The sequence below is a fragment of the Astyanax mexicanus genome, chromosome 1 (genome assembly GCF_023375975.1).
Source record: "Astyanax mexicanus isolate ESR-SI-001 chromosome 1, AstMex3_surface, whole genome shotgun sequence".
In the NCBI taxonomy this organism is placed as follows: domain Eukaryota; kingdom Metazoa; phylum Chordata; class Actinopteri; order Characiformes; family Acestrorhamphidae; genus Astyanax; species Astyanax mexicanus.
The window spans coordinates 7,843,601-7,863,608 of NC_064408.1; the positions used below are offsets into that span (position 1 = coordinate 7,843,601).

The 20,008-nt window shown below is 38.3% G+C and overlaps 1 protein-coding gene and 1 long non-coding RNA gene across 6 annotated transcripts in view; both read right to left on the reverse strand.

Annotated features, from left to right (window-relative positions):
• rgs3a (regulator of G protein signaling 3a) overlaps positions 1-20,008 on the reverse strand; it is a 360,852-nt gene that overhangs the window by 235,108 nt on the left and 105,736 nt on the right. For all 4 annotated transcript variants that reach the window (XM_049465826.1, XM_049465822.1, XM_049465824.1 and 1 more), the window contains one exon: positions 12,870-12,981. In XM_049465826.1, the coding sequence (XP_049321783.1) occupies positions 12,870-12,981 (112 nt within the window). The remainder of the gene's footprint in view (positions 1-12,869; positions 12,982-20,008) is intronic.
• On the reverse strand, positions 16,089-17,602 carry LOC125782377 (uncharacterized). Of its 2 annotated transcripts, none has more exons than XR_007425022.1 (3): positions 17,529-17,602; positions 16,953-17,096; positions 16,089-16,196 (listed from the first exon to the last, which is right to left on the reverse strand). It is a non-coding gene; the product is annotated as an uncharacterized LOC125782377 (long non-coding RNA). The 2 variants fall into 2 exon arrangements; XR_007425021.1 differs by lacking the exon at positions 17,529-17,602 and adding an exon at positions 17,433-17,497.

Here is a 20,008-nt window from a genome sequence, read left to right on the forward strand (position 1 = left end):
ATAATCATCAACAATAAAAATTGGTGTACTCTGTTTCACATTTTGAACTGATTTAGTGAAATAAAGTAACTTTTTAGTGATATTCAATTTTTTTAAGATGCACTAGTATATATACAGTACCAGTCAAAGGTTTGGACACACCTCTTTACATTGTAAATTTAATATTGAAGACTATATTAACCCTTTCAGACCTGAATTATGACCCAGTGATGGAAAAATATAAGAATACTATTTTCTGCCTGTGTGAAAATTGTCTATTGCATTGCAGGCCTGTGTTTAAGATTTTTCTTAATTTGATATTGATATACTTTTTTTATTTTAAAACCATCCCTAGTCATGATAAAGTGTTATAAATCACATAACATTATGGAAAATTATCTCTCTCTTTCTTTGCCTCATTGGCTGTAGTGCTGCCATGCCCTAATATCTGAGGTGAGTGGTGTTGTTCTTAGTGCTGTGGGCGGGGCTAAGCTACTGTTTAATTGTCTTATAACTGATTTTATTGGCTTATTCATGGTCTATTCAGATGAACAATATGTCTCAATTAGTGTTACTTTTTTATTAGATGTCCGTTGTAATGGTCGCAGGGTCTGAAAGGGTTAAAGCTATATAGGAACACATGCTGATTTATTTATGAAATAAAATGTATTTATTTTTAGTAGTTTTATTTATCTTCTAAGTATCACATTTATCTTTGAGGACAGATCTGCAGACTCTTGGTTTTAATTTTAATCTCAGTGTCTTCATGAGGGAGAGTCACCTGGAATAGTTTTCTCAGCGTCTTGAAGGAAGGAGTTCCTGGAGGTGCTGAACAATAGTTGCTGCTTTTCCTTCACGCTGTGAAGCTCCAGCTCATCCCAATTAAACCACCTCAAATCACCATCTCAGTTCATCAGGTTTAGATCAGGGGATTAATGTGGAGGATTAACACTTTTTTACTGTTTACTACAGAATTCCATATGTGTTCATTAATCGTTTTCATGTATTTAATACTAATATACAATGTAGAAAATTAATTAAATAAAGAAATAAAGAAAAATACTGAATGAGAAGATGCGTCCATACTTTTGACTGGTACTGTATATGGTTTTTATGAGATCCTGATCATACACTCTCTCCCAGATGGCCCACATCCACTCATCACCACCGGGCCACGATCTGCAGTGTTTAAGTGCATTCATCACCATTTATACAACCTGCAGTTCTGCAGCAGCACGGTGTGTGTGTATGTGTGATGGATCTTGTCTGATGAGAGGAGACACGTGTACAGCATGCTGTCAGAGGACCACCTGCAGGCTCATCCCCAGCTGCTGTACTCACTGTCAACCTGTCACTGATGCACGTCTTCACACTTTTACACACATACAGATACACACACACACACACACCGATACACACTGATATACACACACCTACATATGTGGGCACAGGTCAACAGCTCTCTACATGCTCACATCACACCCTCTGACTGTTTAAGTGTGTGTGCATCAGTGTGTGTGTGTGTGTGTGTGTGTGTGTGTGTGTGTGTGTGTGTGTGTGTGTGTGTGTGTGTGTGTGTGAAAAGAGAGAGAGGGTGAGAGATCAATAGAGACAGACAGGAAGAGCAAGCGAGAAAGAGAGAAAAAACAAAAGAAACAGGAGGAAAGAGAAAGAAACAGTGACAAGCTAAACAGAAAGAGAGGGTATGTGAGAGAGGAAGAAAGAGAGAGAGAGACAGAGAGTAAGACAGATAGAGGTAGAGGGAGGTAAATAGTGTGTCTGAGAGAGACAGATAGAGAGTAAGATGTAAAGAGTTGGAGAGAAAGAGAGTGAGGTAAAGTGAGAGAGAAAGAGAGGGTGAGAGACAGAGAGGTAGAGTGAGAGAGAAAGGGACACACTTGTATATTTGTATGGTGTTTTCCCCATTAATCTATCTGTACTGTTTGTCTGAAATGCTTGGACAATACAAAAGCAATTTGTCATGTCAATAAAGCCTGAACAGTGCATGAGTGAGAGACAGAGTGTGAGAGAGGTAGAGAAAGAGAGACAGTGGGTGAGTGAGAGAGTGTGTGTGAGAGTGAGATGTAGAGAGAGGTAGAGAGAGAGGTAGAGAGAGACAGTGGGTGAGTGAGAGAGCATGTGTGAAAGTGAGATGTAGAGAGAGGTAGAGAGAGAGGTAGAGAGAGGTAGAGAGAGGTAGAGAGAGACAGTGGGTGAGTGAGAGAGCATGTGTGAGAGTGAGAGGTAGAGAGAGAGGTAGAGAGAGACAGTGGGTGAGTGAGAGAGCATGTGTGAGAGTGAGAGGTAGAGAGAGGTAGAGAGAGAGGTAGAGAGAGACAGTGGGTGAGTGAGAGAGCATGTGTGAGAGTGAGAGGTAGAGAGAGGTAGAGAGAGAGGTAGCGTGAGAGAGAGAGAGGTAGAGAGAGACAGTGGGTGAGTGAGAGAGCATGTGTGAGAGTGAGAGGTAGAGAGAGGTAGAGAGAGAGGTAGAGAGAGACAGTGGGTGAGTGAGAGAGCATGTGTGAGAGTGAGAGGTAGAGAGAGGTAGAGAGAGAGGTAGAGAGAGACAGTGGGTGAGTGAGAGAGCATGTGTGAGAGTGAGAGGTAGAGAGAGGTAGAGAGAGAGGTAGCGTGAGAGAGAGAGAGGTAGAGAGAGAGAGGTAGAGAGAGAGAGAGAGAGAGAGAGGTAGAGAGAGTAAGAGAGAGAGAGAGAGAGAGGTAGAGGGAGAGTGTGTGAGAGAGAGAGAGAGAGAGAGAGAGAGAGAGAGGTAGAGAGAGTAAGAGAGAGAAAGAGAGTGAGAGAGAGAGTGAAGGTTAAAGATAAGACAGTGAATGGGACTCTTATTAAACTGTGTTAATCTGCTCTGAGATCCAGACACAGATGAGCAGAACAGAACCGGCGCTGATCCACTGCCCTTTACAGCGTCTCACTGTCAGACCTGCAGAACCATTACAGCACAATACAGAACTCAACAGAACATCAGCTCAGAGTGAGAAAGAGAGAGAGCGAGGGAGGAAAAACAGCACCACTCTAATAAAAAAAAACACGCTACTACTTATTCATCTTCTTATAGTTAAAAACAATGACTGAAAAGCTTATTAAACAACTGTACTACATCCTGTGTTCTTGTCACTGAAATCTTTCAAATCTTTCTTCTTGACAGTAGACACAGTTACTCCAACAAAAGAAGGATACACCCTTTTTAATACCCCTAATTTTATAGGAACAATGAATAAGAAAGTTTCCCAACAGTTTTGTGCATATTGGGAAACAGTTCACCGGCTTTCTTGTGTATAGACTTCAGAAGAGGCTGTCTTCTGGGGTGACAGCCATGCAGAACAATTTGATGTAATGTGTGGTATATGGTCTGAACACTGGCATGCTGACCCCACACCTGCAGTTCAGTTTCAGAGTGTTGGCAATCTTCATGTAGCGCAACAATTCTTCTTTTAAGATCCTCAGAGAGTTCTTTGCCATGAGGTGCCATGTTGAAACTTTCAGTGAGCAGTATGAGAGTATGAGTGTGAGAGCTGTACTACAAAACTGGACACACCTGCTCCCTATGCACACCTGAAACCTAGTAACGCTAACGAGTCACATGACATTTTGGAGGGAAAATGACAAACAGTGCTCATTTTGGACATTTAGAGGTGGTAGTTTAGATATTAATGGCTGTATGTTGAGTTATTTTAAGGGGATAAATCAATTTACACTCAATTTACAAGAGTCTGGACTGCTTTCTGAGCAACATACAGCCAATCAGAAAAGAGATTGGTTGCATAAATTAGTCTGAAAGGCACAGTAGCATAAATAATCATAAAGATCATTCTGTGCATGTTTATAAATTGCTTTTGGTGCATAAAAAAACTACAAGTAAATTGATGCTAAATGAAGGCTATTGGCCCTTTAAAACAGATCTAAGAACATGCACATGTTTACATGAGTCCCACAAGCCTCATATAAAACAGTCAGCAAATTTAACACACAGCATAATTCATCCTATTTAAAACCAGAGCACAGCTCTATTAGTTATAATTAGCGTCCTGTTCCCAGCAGAGCTGACTGAAGGCACTTCACAGGCAGTTTTCAGATGTGTTTCTATGGGCTGAACAGCAGAGGGCAGTGCTGCATCTCCACAGGCAATAAAACACACTCTGGCTCAAAATATTACAAGTGCATCTAAAAAAATAGAATATAATTTTAAAAAGTTTCAGTATTTCAGTAATTCAGTTAAAAAAGGGAAACTTGTATATTATATAGATGTATTAAACACAGAGTGATCTATTTTAAGTGTTTATTTCTTTCATTGTTGATGATTATTATGGTGTACAGCCAATGACAAGCCAAAAATCAGTATGTAAGGCCAACTAATACTTTTGGCAGTGCAGGCAGTGTGCCAAGTCCTGCTGGAAAATGAAATCCGCTAGTATAATTCTAAACACACTTATATTTTTACAGTATATTAAATAGCCCATGAGACAGAATCTTAGCCAATATAGTCATTGTATACTTATAAACATTTCTAAATCAGATTATTATAAACTTTAATAAATCAGATTATTAAAATATCTATCTATCTATCTATCTATCTATCTATCTATCTATCTATCTATCTATCTATCTATCTATCTATCTATCTATCTATCTATCTATCTATCTATCTATCTATCTATCTATCTATCTATCATCTTCAATCATCCATTCACCTATATCCATCCACTTATATATCTATCCATCTATCTATAGCCATTCATCCATCCACCTATATATCCATCCATTTCCATCCATCTATCCATAAATCCAAACATCCATCCATTCATCTATATCCATTTATCCATCCACCTATATATCCATCCATTTCCATCCATCTATTTATATCCATCCATCTATTTGTATTCATCCATCCATACATCCATCCACCCATCTATCCATGAATCCATCCATCTATATCCATTTATCCATCCACCTATATCCATCCATCCATCAATCCATCCGTCCATCCATCTACTGTATCTATATTCAATCATCCATTCACCTACATCCATCCACCTATATCCATCCATCCATCCATCTATATATGTTCATCCATCCACCTATGTATCCATCCATCTATTTATATCCATCCATCCATCCATTCATCCATCGACCTATATCCATCCACCTATATATCTATCCATCTAGTTATGTTCATTCATCCATCCACCTATATATCCATCCATTTCCATCCATCTTTTAATATCCATCCATCTATTTGTATTCATCCATCCATTCATCCATCCACCTATATATCCATCCATTTCCATCCATCTTTTAATATCCATCCATCTATTTGTATTCATCCATCCATTCATCCATCCACCTATATATCCATCCATTTCCATCTATTCATCACACACACACACACACACACACACACACCCTCTACTGTTGGTTAGACAGTATGTAAATAAGTCAGTATAAATGCTAAGCAAAGCAGAGCTAAAGTGCAACAATGTATATTTTTCTTCTTAAATCTGAACCAAGAGAATAAAACTACCAGTATAAACACACCCTGACTGACCTCTCACCCACCGTACAGTAAAACTCTCTGCAGCTGAGCTGAATGCTAACTGACACTGGGTCAGCTGAGATCAGTGCTGCTGTGGTGTTCATGTGTGTGTGTGTGTGTGTGTGTGTGTGTGTTGTGACCAGTACTTATCTGCTGTGTGTCTGTGTGCCTGAGGGACCCGCTGAAGGCACCTCGACACACACCTCACTATTTACAACCCCTGTCTCTGACGTCCGTCTCACCTCCTAACTCAAATCCCAAGACCACATACATCTGAGTTCAGGTACACTGATATCTCAACTCAAAAATAGTAGTAGAAAGCACTGTATATTAGTACGCAATTTATATTGTTCCTCTTCTACACTGCGAGCCTAGATATGCAGAATTTATTTAAATAATTTGAGGCAATGTGTTGCTGGTTTTTGTGTGAAATTAACTGCTTTGCACAAAACGTCATGTAAGTAAAATATAGATATGTAATAATCATATAAAATTATGTGAAGAAGGAAAAGGCTATAGTGTGAACAGTACAGCACACAGCCTACACAGGGTGTGAATGAATGAATGAAGTTCATCTTATATAGCGCCTTTCTAGAAACCCAAGGACGCTTTACAAGTAACACGTTACACATCAACACTCATCCACACACCGGTGAGAAGCGGCAGCCAATAGCGCACAGCCAATAGCGCACAGCATACTCTCAACTGGAAACAACCGTCCACCTGGAGGACTGCATCAGGCACTACAGCAATTACCCAGGACAGAGTGCCAATCCATACGCACACACAAGCTTACATACATACCACACACTTTACACAGACACACCAGCTCAATTTAGAGTATTCAATTTTTCTGGGCAATTTCGAGTATTCAATTTACCTGATCTCCATGTTTTTGGACTGTGGGAGGAATCTGGAGTCTCCGGAGGAAACCCACGCAGACACTGGAAGAACATGGAAACTCCACCCAGATAGAGACTTGAACCCAAGACCCCAGTGCTGGGAGGCAAATGTGCTAACCACTAAGCCACCGTGCCGCTTAGGGGTAACAGCTCAGAAAATGATGCTTGCTGTTAAAGCCAATAACATCGAGGCCATGCAGGTAATTATAAAATATGATCTACAAGTCTGTTTAAGGTAGCCCAGGGGGAATGACTACACACTGACAGTGCATATGCAAATAGATTGTGCCAAAGGCCATTAGAAAAGAAGTGGTCAATGGCAACAGCTTTAACTCAATATAAGTTCATATAACTCGAAGATCTCCATGTTCACCTGAGTCAAAATCATTATAGTAATATAAGGAGAACTCCAGTGTGAAACTGACTTTTGGATGTAGTAAAACATGACAAAAAGTACCATAATAGCATCCCCCTCAACTACTTACACACCGCTTCAGGGCATATTTTACCCCAATAAATAGTTTTTTTACACCGTTATCCAGGCTCAAAGTAGCTCCACACCTCATTGGTAGAATCTGGAGAGCCCTGACATTTAAAACGAGGCATTAACAACTTAAAAAGTGCACAAGAAGCTTATTAAAACACCGTTTACATCCTATAACGCTAGCTTCGGCTCCGAGCGCCTCCATCACTGTATTGGTAATGCCATAGATCTGTATACATAGACTCTGTAAAGAGCCTGCCTCCTGGCGTAGCAGCCGCCACCCAGTGCGTTTATTTACACTGAGGAAGGTGTTTAATACACCTATAATAATCACAACTCTACCTATTTTTAAACGATTTTCACATAGTTTGGTTCGTTTGAAGTAATTCTATGGAGAGTCTATGTATATATATATATATATGTCTATGCTCATGATCAAAACAGTGATGGCGGTGTCCGGAGCTGAAGCTAGCATCATAAACTGTAAACAGTGGTTTTTAATAAACTTCTTGTGCACTTTTTAAGTTATTAATGCCTCGTTTTACATGTCAGGTATCCTTAGATTCTAGCAAGGAGGTGTGGAGCTACTTTGAGTCAGGAAAGCGGTGTAAAAAGTGATTTATCAGCAGTAAAATATGCCCAGATACGTCTGTTGTAAAGAGTGCGGGGCAAATAGCACAACAAGCTGTGGGAGAGCGGAGGTGGGCTATTTAACAAAGGTAAGTACTTATTATCATGCTTTACTACACCAAAAGTCAATTTTATGCCAGAGTTCTTCTTTAATGTCTTTGAATAATGACAATTTAATGCAAAATCAATTACTTTCTGTCTGAAAGAAAATAGAAAATATTTTTTGCCACATTTTCCCACAACTCTTTTTGCTGCTTAATTCTTTTATCTGTCCATAGTCAATAGTCAATTATGGCTAAGATTGTTTTTTTATACACATGTACAATATAATACAGTATAATTCATCTATAATAATGTGTACTTTACCAGTAGTTACACTGTTATTACACGATTATTAATGTGTTATTACATAGCTTTAAGAAACACTTATTATAAAGTAGGACAATGTTTTTTTTATTATATAAACTCATCATAAAGTGATGCAGGATGTTAATTGCACCCAGAATGGCAGCGTTCTTTTGGAACAGGCCAGACGTCTGAGCGGCTGGACCTCTCCCTGCATTGTTGTGATGTTCTACGCTCAGGAAAGAGTGATCAGCTGGCTGACCATCGGCTGTGGTGGGAACTACGACTTCCTGCTACTCGCGTGACCCCCCCCGACAGACACACATCCGTGGGAAAGACACCGGAGAGTGTTCAAATGTGTGTGTGTGTGACAGTACTGATGAACAGCAGGTTAAGAACAATGTCAGTGTCGGAGGCAGCAGACTGTTCGGCAGTATCTGCAGGCTGTTATCTGGGCTGATAACTGCACAGTCAGGTTTTCCACAGGGGAATTCTGCAGCCCCTCCATCTCTTTGACACGCTTTCCTATCAAACAGACCATAATAGACCCCTGCAGTACAATGGACCGTGCCCGAGACATCCCGCCGCAGTAAGCACAAACCCAACAAAGCCTAATCGGAGCAACAGAAAGGGAAAGAAGCTCATACTGTAAGAAAGAAAACTGACGTTCTATCTTGGCAACGGGAAACCCCATCAACAGTCTATTTTCACACCTTGTGTCCACGCCTTCTAAAATAGCATTTTTTAGGAGGTTAGTAATAAATCTACACTGATGGGCGTGGTGGTCTGGAAGTGAGGTGTGTTCAGGTAAATATCTGATGTGTTTCTATATATTTTGGTGGCAAGAAATACAGCTGCGCCACTGACTGATTAAAACCCTGACAACAGTCAACAGTCAGCCGCTCAATCGTATCTTAGCCATGTCTAAGCCTTCATAGTGTGAATAGGTCATGCTGTAACCCTGTTACACTCCATGTTTTAAAGGTCTTGTCTGTCTTGGAACTGTCTTATCAAACTGTGCTTCCCTAGTGTATATTTAAGGTCTCTGTAAAACGTGGAATCAACCGGAGATCCAATTTAAACCTGTAGTAACTTACACAAGATAGCTAATGCTAACTAGCTCAGTAAACAAAAGCTGTAAGCTCCGCCTGTGGGCGGTCCTGAGCCGAGGTGGGCGAGGCCATGAAGTCACTGGTTGATGTAGACTCCCTAACGTCTTTCTGATCAACTCGTATTTCTGAGGATTTTCTTTTCTTAGCTACTACAGACAAGGGAGGCTGAAGAACAGTTTCATGTGCAGCATCATATACAATTCAGAGTATTTCACAAACAACAAGAAAAAGTGGATTTTATTTTTTAGTGTTCTAGTTATTTATCTCTTTGTTTTATTGCTTTTAATTTTAGCCTGTCTGTATATACAGTACCTTTATTCTGAATTTATTTCTTCTTAAATAATTTGCCTTTTTTTTTTTAACCCTTGTGTGGTGTTCATATTTTTGTTACTCGTTTACTTTGTTACTTGCATTTAATTCAGCAAAATTAAGCAATTTTACATTAAGCAACATAAACAGCTTACATGGATAATATTTGCCCTTTACCTTTCTTATGTTACATTTCTTTCAAAAAGTGATACTCTGATATAAGTAGAAAATTTGTTTAGTTTCAACTTTACAAATGAAGCAATGTTTATTAGCCCTTGGCCAATCATACTGTATGTAATATAAATGTGTGTGTGTGTGGGGGGGGGGGGGGGGGCGTACAGTGTGTGTTTATCGAAAATGTGTTTTGATATAGGTTTTTCACAAAAAATTAGCCAATGGCAATGAGTTTGAGTTAGAAAAAAATATTTTTTTAGTATCATTTGATGAAAAATGAAAACGGGTCCCACAGACCCGAACACCACACAAGGGTTAAACAGATTTTTCAGTCCCTTTAATCTTGTAAAGGCTTGGCTCATTGGAAATGAGGGGTACCCTCAATGTATTACTGAGTGCAAAACAAAAAGATTGATTGATTGATTGATATAAAGCTTCCAATCAACTTATTGGTGCATTATTATTATTAAATTTCAATGTATAAATAATATATAACCGTGGACATAACATAGCAAAAGTCACCAGAACATGAATTCAGCACAGGATATTGTGACGCTTATCTGCAGCATGAGCAGTAATATTTAGAATATCTGCTTCCCGTAACCGTCGTATCGTATCTGAATATAGCTCAGGTTCAGGCAGCCAATCAGAACCCATTGTCATTCAGTGGTGATTTCCGATACTTCCTCTCTTTTCCTCTCCTCTGCAGCGAGACGATTGTACAGCAGTGGATGTTATTAGTAATTTTCAGAGCTCAGAGCCGAGTCACTCTCAGACACTCTCTCTGTTTATTCAACTGGGGATAAAGCAGACACAGCATCCAGACTTGGCTCTCGTTCAGAGTAAATATTCACTGTATTCAATAACCATGGCCTCGAGGTTCCTCAAACACGCCATTTCTAACCAAGCTTTAATCCTTCTCAAAAATCTGGATCAGTGAAACTGGAATAAAACAGCTTTTCCCACTGCTGAGCTCAGTATTCGACCTTCACCTACACACCAAACAAACTACAGCTCTCAACTAAAGCCACGTTCACACAGGCAGACCTGAATCTGGTTTATTTTTCTGTTCCACTTATATTTAAATAAACTGGTGACAGTAACTGTCTGTAATAACTATAGAATTACAAGAGAGATAAAACCTTCTTAACTTTCAATGGATGTCAAAGTAAAAAGAGTTATTTTCCAATCATTTTGGAGAATTTCTATTGGTCCATTAATCAAGAAATTGTAAAGTGACACAGTGTAAAGGACAGTGTGTGTGTTCACATTATGTAGTAAACTAAAAATTGGCAAAAATGGAGATACTGTGGCCCAGAACTTTACAAACCTTTCTAACTGTGGCCTAAAATTTTACAAACCCTTCTTACTATGGCCTAAAACTCTAGAAATCCCCATTACAATGGCCCAAAACTTTACAAACCCTCATTCCAATGGCCCAAAACTTTACAAACCCTCATTACAATGGCCCAAAACTTTACAAACCCTCATTACAATGGCCCAAAACTTTACAAACCCTCATTACAATAGACCAAAACTCTACAAACCCTCATTACAATGGCCCAAAACTTTACAAACCTTCATTACAATGGCCCAAAACTTTACAAGCCTTCATTACAATGGCCCAAAACTTTACAAACCCTCATTACAATGGCCCAAAACATTACAAACCCTCATTACAATAGACCAAAACTCTACAAACCCTCATTACAATGGCCCAAAACTTTACAAACCTTCATTACAATGGCCCCAAACTTTACAAACCATCGTTACAATGGCCCCAAACTTTACAAACCATTGATACAATAGCCCCAAACTTCAAAAACTCTCTGTACAATGCCCCCAAACTTTACAAATCATTGTTACAATGTCCCCAAACTTTACAACCCCTCATTAAAATGGCTCTAAACTTTTCAAACCATCGTTAAAATGGCCCAAAACTTTAAAAAACATTCTTACTGTGTCCCAGAACTTTACACACCCTTATTACTCTGGTCCAAAACTTTATAAACCATCTTTTTAAGTCTAAAACTTTACAAACCATTCTTCCTGTGGCCCAGGAGTTTATAAACCATCCTTACAATGACCCAAAACTTTACAAACATTTTTTTTGGGCCATATCTAACAAACACTTCTTATTATGGCCCAAAAACATTTCAAGCCCTTCCTACTGTGGCTCAAAACTTTACAAACCCTTCTAACAGGGGCCAAAACTTTATAAACCCTTCTTACTGTGGCCCAAAACTTTACAAATCCATCTTACTATGGCCCAGTACTTTACAAACCTTCCTTACTGTGGCCCAGAACTTTACAAACACCTTTAAAATGGCCCCAAACACTGAAAACCCTCATTACAATGGCCCAAAACTTTACAAACCCTCGTTACAATGGCCCAAAACTTTACAAACCCTTGTTACAATGGCCCAAAACTTTACATACCCTCATTACAATAGCCTGAACTTTACAAACCCTCATTACAATGGCCCCAAACTTTACAAACCCTCCCTACAATGGCCCCAAACTTTACAAATCCTAGTTACAATGGCCCAAAACTTTAAAAACCCTCATTACAATGGCCCAAAACTTTACAAACCCTCGCTACAATGGCCCAAAACTTTACAAACTCTCATTAGAATGGCCCAAACTTTACAAACCCTCGCTACAATGGCCCAAAACTTTAAAAACCCTCATTACAATGGCCCAAAACTTTACAAACCCTCGCTACAATGGCCCAAAACTTTAAAAACCCTCATTACAATGGCCCAAAACTTTACAAACTCTCATTAGAATGGCCCAAACTTTACAAACCCTCGCTACAATGGCCCAAAACTTTAAAAACCCTCATTACAATGGCCCAAAACTTTACAAACTCTCGTTAGAATGGCCCAAACTTTACAAACTCTCATTACAATGGCCCCAAACTTTAGAAACTCTCATTACAATGGCCCCAAACTTTACAAACCCTCGCTACAATGGGCCAAAACTTTACAAACTTGCCTTGATTTGGCTAATAACTTTACTGGCAGATCCATTTTATAGTATTTCCAATCATGGTTAGTCTTTACAATAATAAAACAGATATTTAGACCAAATCTAACATACACTTCTTATTGTGGTCCAAAATTTTATAAACCACCTTGATAATAGCCTAAAATTTTACAAACCCTTCTTACTGTGACCCAAGATTTTACAAACCCTTTTTAAAATGGCCCAAAACATTATAAACCCTTCTTTGTACTGTCAAAGCGTGCTGTTACGTGAGATACAGAAAACACAAAACTCACACTGTACACAAGCAGCCAGGAGGTGTTTTTGTTTGTTTGTTTTTATTAATGTGATTAATGACTGTTAGATAACAGAGGTTATAATGCTGATCTGCACTCACCGTCCTGTAGCCGGAGCTGTTTGAGGTATAGAGGGTTCTGCAGGACGTTACAGCGGCCCGGCTCGTCCTCCCTCGTCACCAGCATCAGATCAGTATAGATGAAGATAGTCACCTGTTCAGAGAAAAAGAGAGAGAGAAAAAAATCATTAAATTCGTCTGAAATCAAGAATATTCATAAATAATCCCTTTCATAATCCTCATTTTCTGAAAGAACAGCCTCTCTTCTTCTAAAAAGGATCATTTACTACATATTGAACACTGTGGAAAGGAGGATCTGATTGCATTCAGCCATAAAAGCATCAACGAGAGCAGATACTAATGGATAATGATGGACAAATACTTGTTATCTGTTGTCTCTATTTATTCTAAAGAAAATCCAGAAGAACATTTTAAAACAGAGCTGTTAAAACAGGCAAATTCCAAAACCCCGAAACCCCAAATCACACTTTTGATTCATTTTACTTTAGCATACACCTGTTCTACTGTGGCCCAAACCTTTACAAACTCTTCTTGATTTGGCCCAAGACTTTATAAATCACCCTCAAAACGGCCCACATCTTTACAAACCCTTCTTACTGTGGCTTAAAACTTTACAAACCCTTTTTGCTGTGGCCCAAAACTTTATAAACCACCTTTCCAGTGGCAAAACAAGAATATGGTGTTGTCGATACTGAAGAGCAGCTCATCAGGCCTCATGACCCTGGCAAAAATGCTAAAAGCTAAAACTAGTAGATGCTAGCTTTTACCAACCTGTTTTACTGTGGCCAGAAGCTTTACAAACCCTTCTTATTGTGGTCCAAAACCTTTTTTACAATCCCTTCTTACAATGTGTTAAAACTTTACAAACCCTTCTTACAATGGCCTAAAAATCTGAAAACCCTTCTTACTGTGGCTCAAAACTTTACAAACCACATTTACAATGGCCCAAAACTTTACAAACCCTTCTTACTTTGGCTCAAAACTTTACGAACACTTCTTACAAGGGCCCTGGCAAAAATGTTAAAAGTTAAACTAGTAGATGCTAGCTTTTACCAACCTGTTCTACTGTGGCCAAAAAAACTTTACAAACCCTTCTTATTGTGGTCTAAAAACTTTTTTTACAAACCCTTCTTACAATGTGCTAAAACTTTACAAACCCTTCCTACAATGGGCCAACACTTTACAAACCCTTGTTTAAATGGGACAAAACTTTACAAACACTTTTTGTTGTTGCCTAAAAATAAACCACCTTTACAGTGGCCCAAAACTTTATAAACTGCCTTTACAATGGGCCAAAACTTTACAAACCCTTCTAACTGTGGCTCAAAACTTTACAAACCCTTGTTTTAATAGGACAAAACTTTACAAACCCTTCTTACTCTGGCCCAAAACTTTATAAACCACCTTTACAATGGTCCAAAACTTGAAAAATCCTTCTCACAATGGGGCAAAACTTTACAGACCTTTCTTACTGTAGTGGGTCACTCTATGGCATTTTTTTCTCTCCATCTTTTTTTTCTATGAGTTTTTCAAATGTAAATTTTACTAAGGAAATAAAAAAAGGAAATTTAGTGTGAATAAATTGTGTTCATCCAGCTATGAAATTCAAAGCAGAATTACAGTGCAAATTAAATTAAATTACATGTTATTTTAAGTTTAATTAACTCAGTTTTTTTTAGTAAACATTACAGAGTAGACATTTGTTTGTTGAAAACAATTGTGAAGTAAGTTAAAATAATAATAGTGCCCAGAAATAACACACTTTAATACATTTCGGACTCACACACACACACACACACACACACACACACACAAACTCACGTGTTTAATATTTGATGTCAGTGAAGGCAGACAAATGAAAGTTGCATGTTGTGTTTCTGGCTGACTGATTAAATACGAGCTGTAAGTTATTAATGAGTGTATTCTGACTGTATTCACCACTGAACTCACTACAATACACCCCTTATCCTCAATCAGTGAACACGGCCGTGCTGAGGAGAATCAGAGAGCGAGCACGGCTGCATTAACCCCGTAAACACCGTCCGGATCTGAGAGGCTGAGGTCTGAGAACGGAGAGAGAGATTTAATTGAATAATGGAGGAGATGGTTGGTGTTCAGCAGAAGCTGCTGTGTGAATGAGAATCAGCTGCTGTAGGAACAGGAGGAACATGGCCTAAATAATGGAAACCTTATTGAGGGTCCCCACAGAACCCCACAGAGATTCTAGCTGAGGAAAAAGTCAACAATATGTAAATGATGGCAAAAAAAACTCATACAGTATCTGGGCGTTTTCACACTAGCACTATCTGTTCTGGTTAAATCAGACTCTGGTTGGTTTGTACTCTTACTGTGGTTCGATTGAGCAGGTGTGAAAACAGTGATCACACTCAGGTGTGAATCAAAACAACCAGACTGAGACCAGCTAGTGTAGCGGTTCGCATGTGGTGAGAACATGATCTGGTCTTGATTTGACCCAGCTATCAAATATACTCATTTTATTTGAGCTAAACTGCTGATAAAAAGCAGTTTAATTTGATATATTAGCCAGATAAGGCTAATTACCACAGTTACGAACGAACGCTGTCTCTGCTGCTCCATGCTGTTTACACACTGAGAGCAGTATGTGCAGCGTTCACTGCTCACATCTGCACAACTGTGTTAAAAAACAATGTTTAAAGTCACAGTGGCAAATTTCCAGTGTTCTGTATTAAAGCAGATACACAGGAAATTTGGCAGTGTTAAATCAACACTGTTAGTGTTAAACTTTACACTCTCAGTGTTAATATAACACTAACAGTGTTGATTTAACACTGCCAAATTTCCTGTGTATATACCCTGAAACACAGAATCTTCAGTAACACTTTACTTGGATGGTCCATTTTATGGCCTTGTTGATGCGTATCTGACAATCAACTAACACTAAATTGAATGTCCATTAAATTAACTTAATCCTATGTTGAATGTAAATTATTCAAAATAGAACCTAACCCTACACCTAACCTTAACGTTAACCCTAAATCAACCCTAAAATCAAACCCTACACCTAACCCTAACCTTAACCCTTAATCAACCATAAAATCTAACCCTACACCTAACCCTAACCTTAACCCTTAATCAACCATAAAATCTAACCCTACACCTAACCCTAACCTTAACCCTTAATCAACAATAAAATCAAACCCTACACCTAACCCTAACCTTAACCCTTAATCAACCATAAAATTGAACCATATACCTAACCCTAACCTTAACCTTAACCCCTAATCAACCATAAAATCTAACCCTACACCTAACCCTAACCTTAACCCTAAATCAACCCTAAAATCAAACCCTACACCTAACCCTAACCTTAACCCTTAATCAACCATAAAATCGAACCATATACCTAACCCTAACCTTAACCCCTAATCAACCCTAAAATCAAACCCTACACCTAACCTTAACCTTAAACCTTAATCAACCATAAAATCGAACCCTACACCTAACCCTAACCTTAACCCTTAATTAACCCTAAAATCAAACCCTACACCTAACCCTAACCTTTACCCTTAATCAACCCTAAAATCAAACCCTACACCTAACCTTAACCCTTAATCAACCATAAAATCTAACCCTACACCTAACCGTAATCTTAACCCTTAATCAACCATAAAATTGAACCCTACACCTAACCCTAACCTTTACCCCTCATCAACCCTAAAATCTAACCCTACACCTAACCCTAACCTTTACCCTTAATCAACCCTAAAATCTAACCCTACACCTAACCCTAACCTTAACCCTTAATCAAACCCTACACCTAACCCTAACCTTTACCCTTAATCAACCTTAAAATCAAACCCTACACCTAACCTTAACCTTTACCCTTAATCAACCCTAAAATCAAACCCTACACCTAACCCTAACCTTAACCCTTAATCAACCCTAAAATCTAACCCTACACCTAATCCTAACCTTAACCCTTAATCAACCCTAAAATCTAACCCTGCACCTAATCCTTACCCTAACCTTAACCCTTAATCAACCCTAAAATATAACCCTACACCTAACCTTAACCTTAACCCTTAATCAACCCTAAAATCAAACCCTACACCTAACCCTTACCTTAACCCTTAATCAACCCTAAAATCTAACCCTACACCTAACCCTTACCTTAACCCTTAATCAACCATAAAATCTAACCCTACACCTAACCCTAACCTTAACCCTTAATCAACCATAAAATCTAACCCTACACCTAACCTTAACCTTAAACCTTAATCAACCATAAAATCGAACCCTACACCTAACCCTTACCTTAACAGTTAATCAACCATAAAATCAAACCCTACACCTAACCCTAACCTTTACCCTTAATCAACTCTAAAATCAAACCCTACACCTAACCCTAACCTTAACCCTTAATCAACTATAAAATCAAACCCTACACCTAACCCTAACCTTTACCCTTAATCAACTCTAAAATCAAACCCTACACCTAACCCTAACCTTAACAGTGAATCAACCATATAATCTAACCCTACACCTAACCCTTACCTTAACCCTTAATCAACCCTAAAATATAACCCTACACATAATCCTAACCTTAACCCTTAATCAACCCTAAAATCAAACCCTACACCTAACCCTAACCTTAACCCTTAATCAACCCTAAAATCTAACCCTGCACCTAATCCTTACCCTAACCTAAACTTAAAATCTAACCCTAAACCCAATCCTAAAATGTTAAGATAAGCGTTTGGATTAGAGTTGAATGTGGGGTTTTATTCGATAGAGAATAATTTACTTTCACCTTTAGTTCATTTTCATTTAATAGACATGTAGTTGAATGTTCAAAAGGGGCCATCAAATGGACCACCTAATTAAAGTGTTACCGAATCTTCTTACTATGCTTACTTTCAATCAGAGAAAACAATGTGCTCAAGTGATTTATTGGTGCGTATTTCGGTGCGTATAGATTTGTTCCTGTGTTTTTTGTCATTTTTTTTCCTACATCGTAAATAGTGAAGTGATCCAGACTATGAAGAACACATAAGGAATCATGTAGTAACTAAAAAGTGTTAAACAAACCAAAATACTCTGTGTTGAAGCATTTAGATACTCTTATCTGGGGAGCTGCTGTTAACTTGTGGTTTCTGAGGCTGGTAACTCTGATTAACGTATTCTGTACAACAGCTCCTTCTTTCCTGGAGCTCCTCCTTTCCTGATGAGTGCCAGTTTCATCACTATAATGGTTTTGATGGTCTTTGCAGTAACTGCCCTTGAGGATACTTTCCAAATTCTTTCTTTACTTAGTTGAGTAGTTGTTGCTTCTCATAATCTGGATTAGAACTCTAATGACTCAAATATTCACTATTATTCACTGTATACCTGTAACTCTACCTCTTCACTACTTTACAACTGATGCTCTCAAACACTTTATTAAGAGACAAGAAATTGAAGTCACACCACCCAGTCACACCACATGGACATTATTCAACCACTTAGTTCTTAATTCTTTACACCATCACTTCCCCGAGCTCACTTACTTTCAAGTACAGTTACTCATGATTGGGTGTTCACATATTCCCTTCTCTGAACTATATTTGTTACAGATGCATATTTTTATTTATATTTCTATGGCACATCAGTCACTTTTATAATCAATGTCTTTGCACCTTGCACTTTGCTCTGTTAATTATTTAATGACCATCAGCCATACAGCCTTATATATTTTCGATTCTTCTTTGTTTTAATTTATGTCTGAGTATGATTCTTACTGTATTGTACTGTTTCTGCTGGATGCCTAAATTTCCTTCGGTATAAATGAAGTATCTATCTATCTATCTGTCTGTCTGTCTGTCTGTCTGTCTATATATCTGTCTGTCTGTCTGTCTGTCTGTCTATCTATCTGTCTATCTATCTATCTGTCTAAGTAATTAACTCTTGATGAGTTCAGCACAGCTGTTAACTAAAAGCCTGAATTCCAGGTGACTCTACCTCATAAACTCTAAGCAAGAGGTTCCTAAAATCTTTATTACGATATATTTATTACTTTCGGTGCATATAATACAAAATTATTACTGATATGAACAATAAAAAAGCATCCCCCTTTAGTGTACATACTGTAATTATGCACTGATAGAGCTGTTGGGAGATATGATAAAAATATTATATCACACAATATTATAAAAAGACATTTTCAGGATAGAATGTATTTACCACATTTTTACACACAGACAAAATACAGTATAATTTTTAAACTCTCTGTAATGAAATGTACAGTTGGGTCAGTAAAAACATCAAATATCAATATATTGTCCAGCTCTAATGCATATTTTTACATACTATAATGAATTAATTTTTTATTACAGTAATGCAGCTGAATCACCACATACAGATATGATGCATTTTTAAACTCTAATAAACACCTGATAGCTGTAACACAACTCCCAGCTAACATATACAGCAGCCAGTCAGTCTGGGGGGACGGAGAACCTCGCGTGAGTTTACTGAGGCTGGTACACCCACCCAAACACACACACACACACACCCACCCAAACACACCCACACACTCACTCATACACACTCATATACACCACCCACACCGGCTCTCCCAACAGACACACACAGGCTCTCTCTCAGCAGCTTCCTTCCTGATCAGCTCGCGATTTGTTTTTGGCAAAGCCGACCCTGAACCCAGCCAAATGTTCCACCCCGCCCTTTAATAATCAGCAGAGATCAACCGACCGTCCTGCAGAACACCGGCACTGAGCATTCAGCCTGTTCTCACTGAGTTACACAGAAAATACCATTACTGTAACAAAGCCATGAGATTAGATGTACTGTATGTGGAAAAGTATCATAATTAGAAAAAAATATACAAAGTATTGCAATTGGAAAAAGTTTACCAAATAAATTGTGATAGAAAAACATATAGAAGGTTATTGCAATTAGAAAAAAGCATACCAGAGTATTGTAATTGCAAAAAGTATACCAAAGTACTGTATTTGGGTAAATGTATAAAAGAGTGTTGTGATTGTAAAAAGTATACTGGAGTATTGGGATTGGAAAAAGTAAACTAGAGTATTGTGATTGAAAAATGTATACTTGAGAACTGTGATTTGAAAAAGTATACCAGAGTATTTCAATTGGAAAAAGTAAACCAGAGTATTGCAATT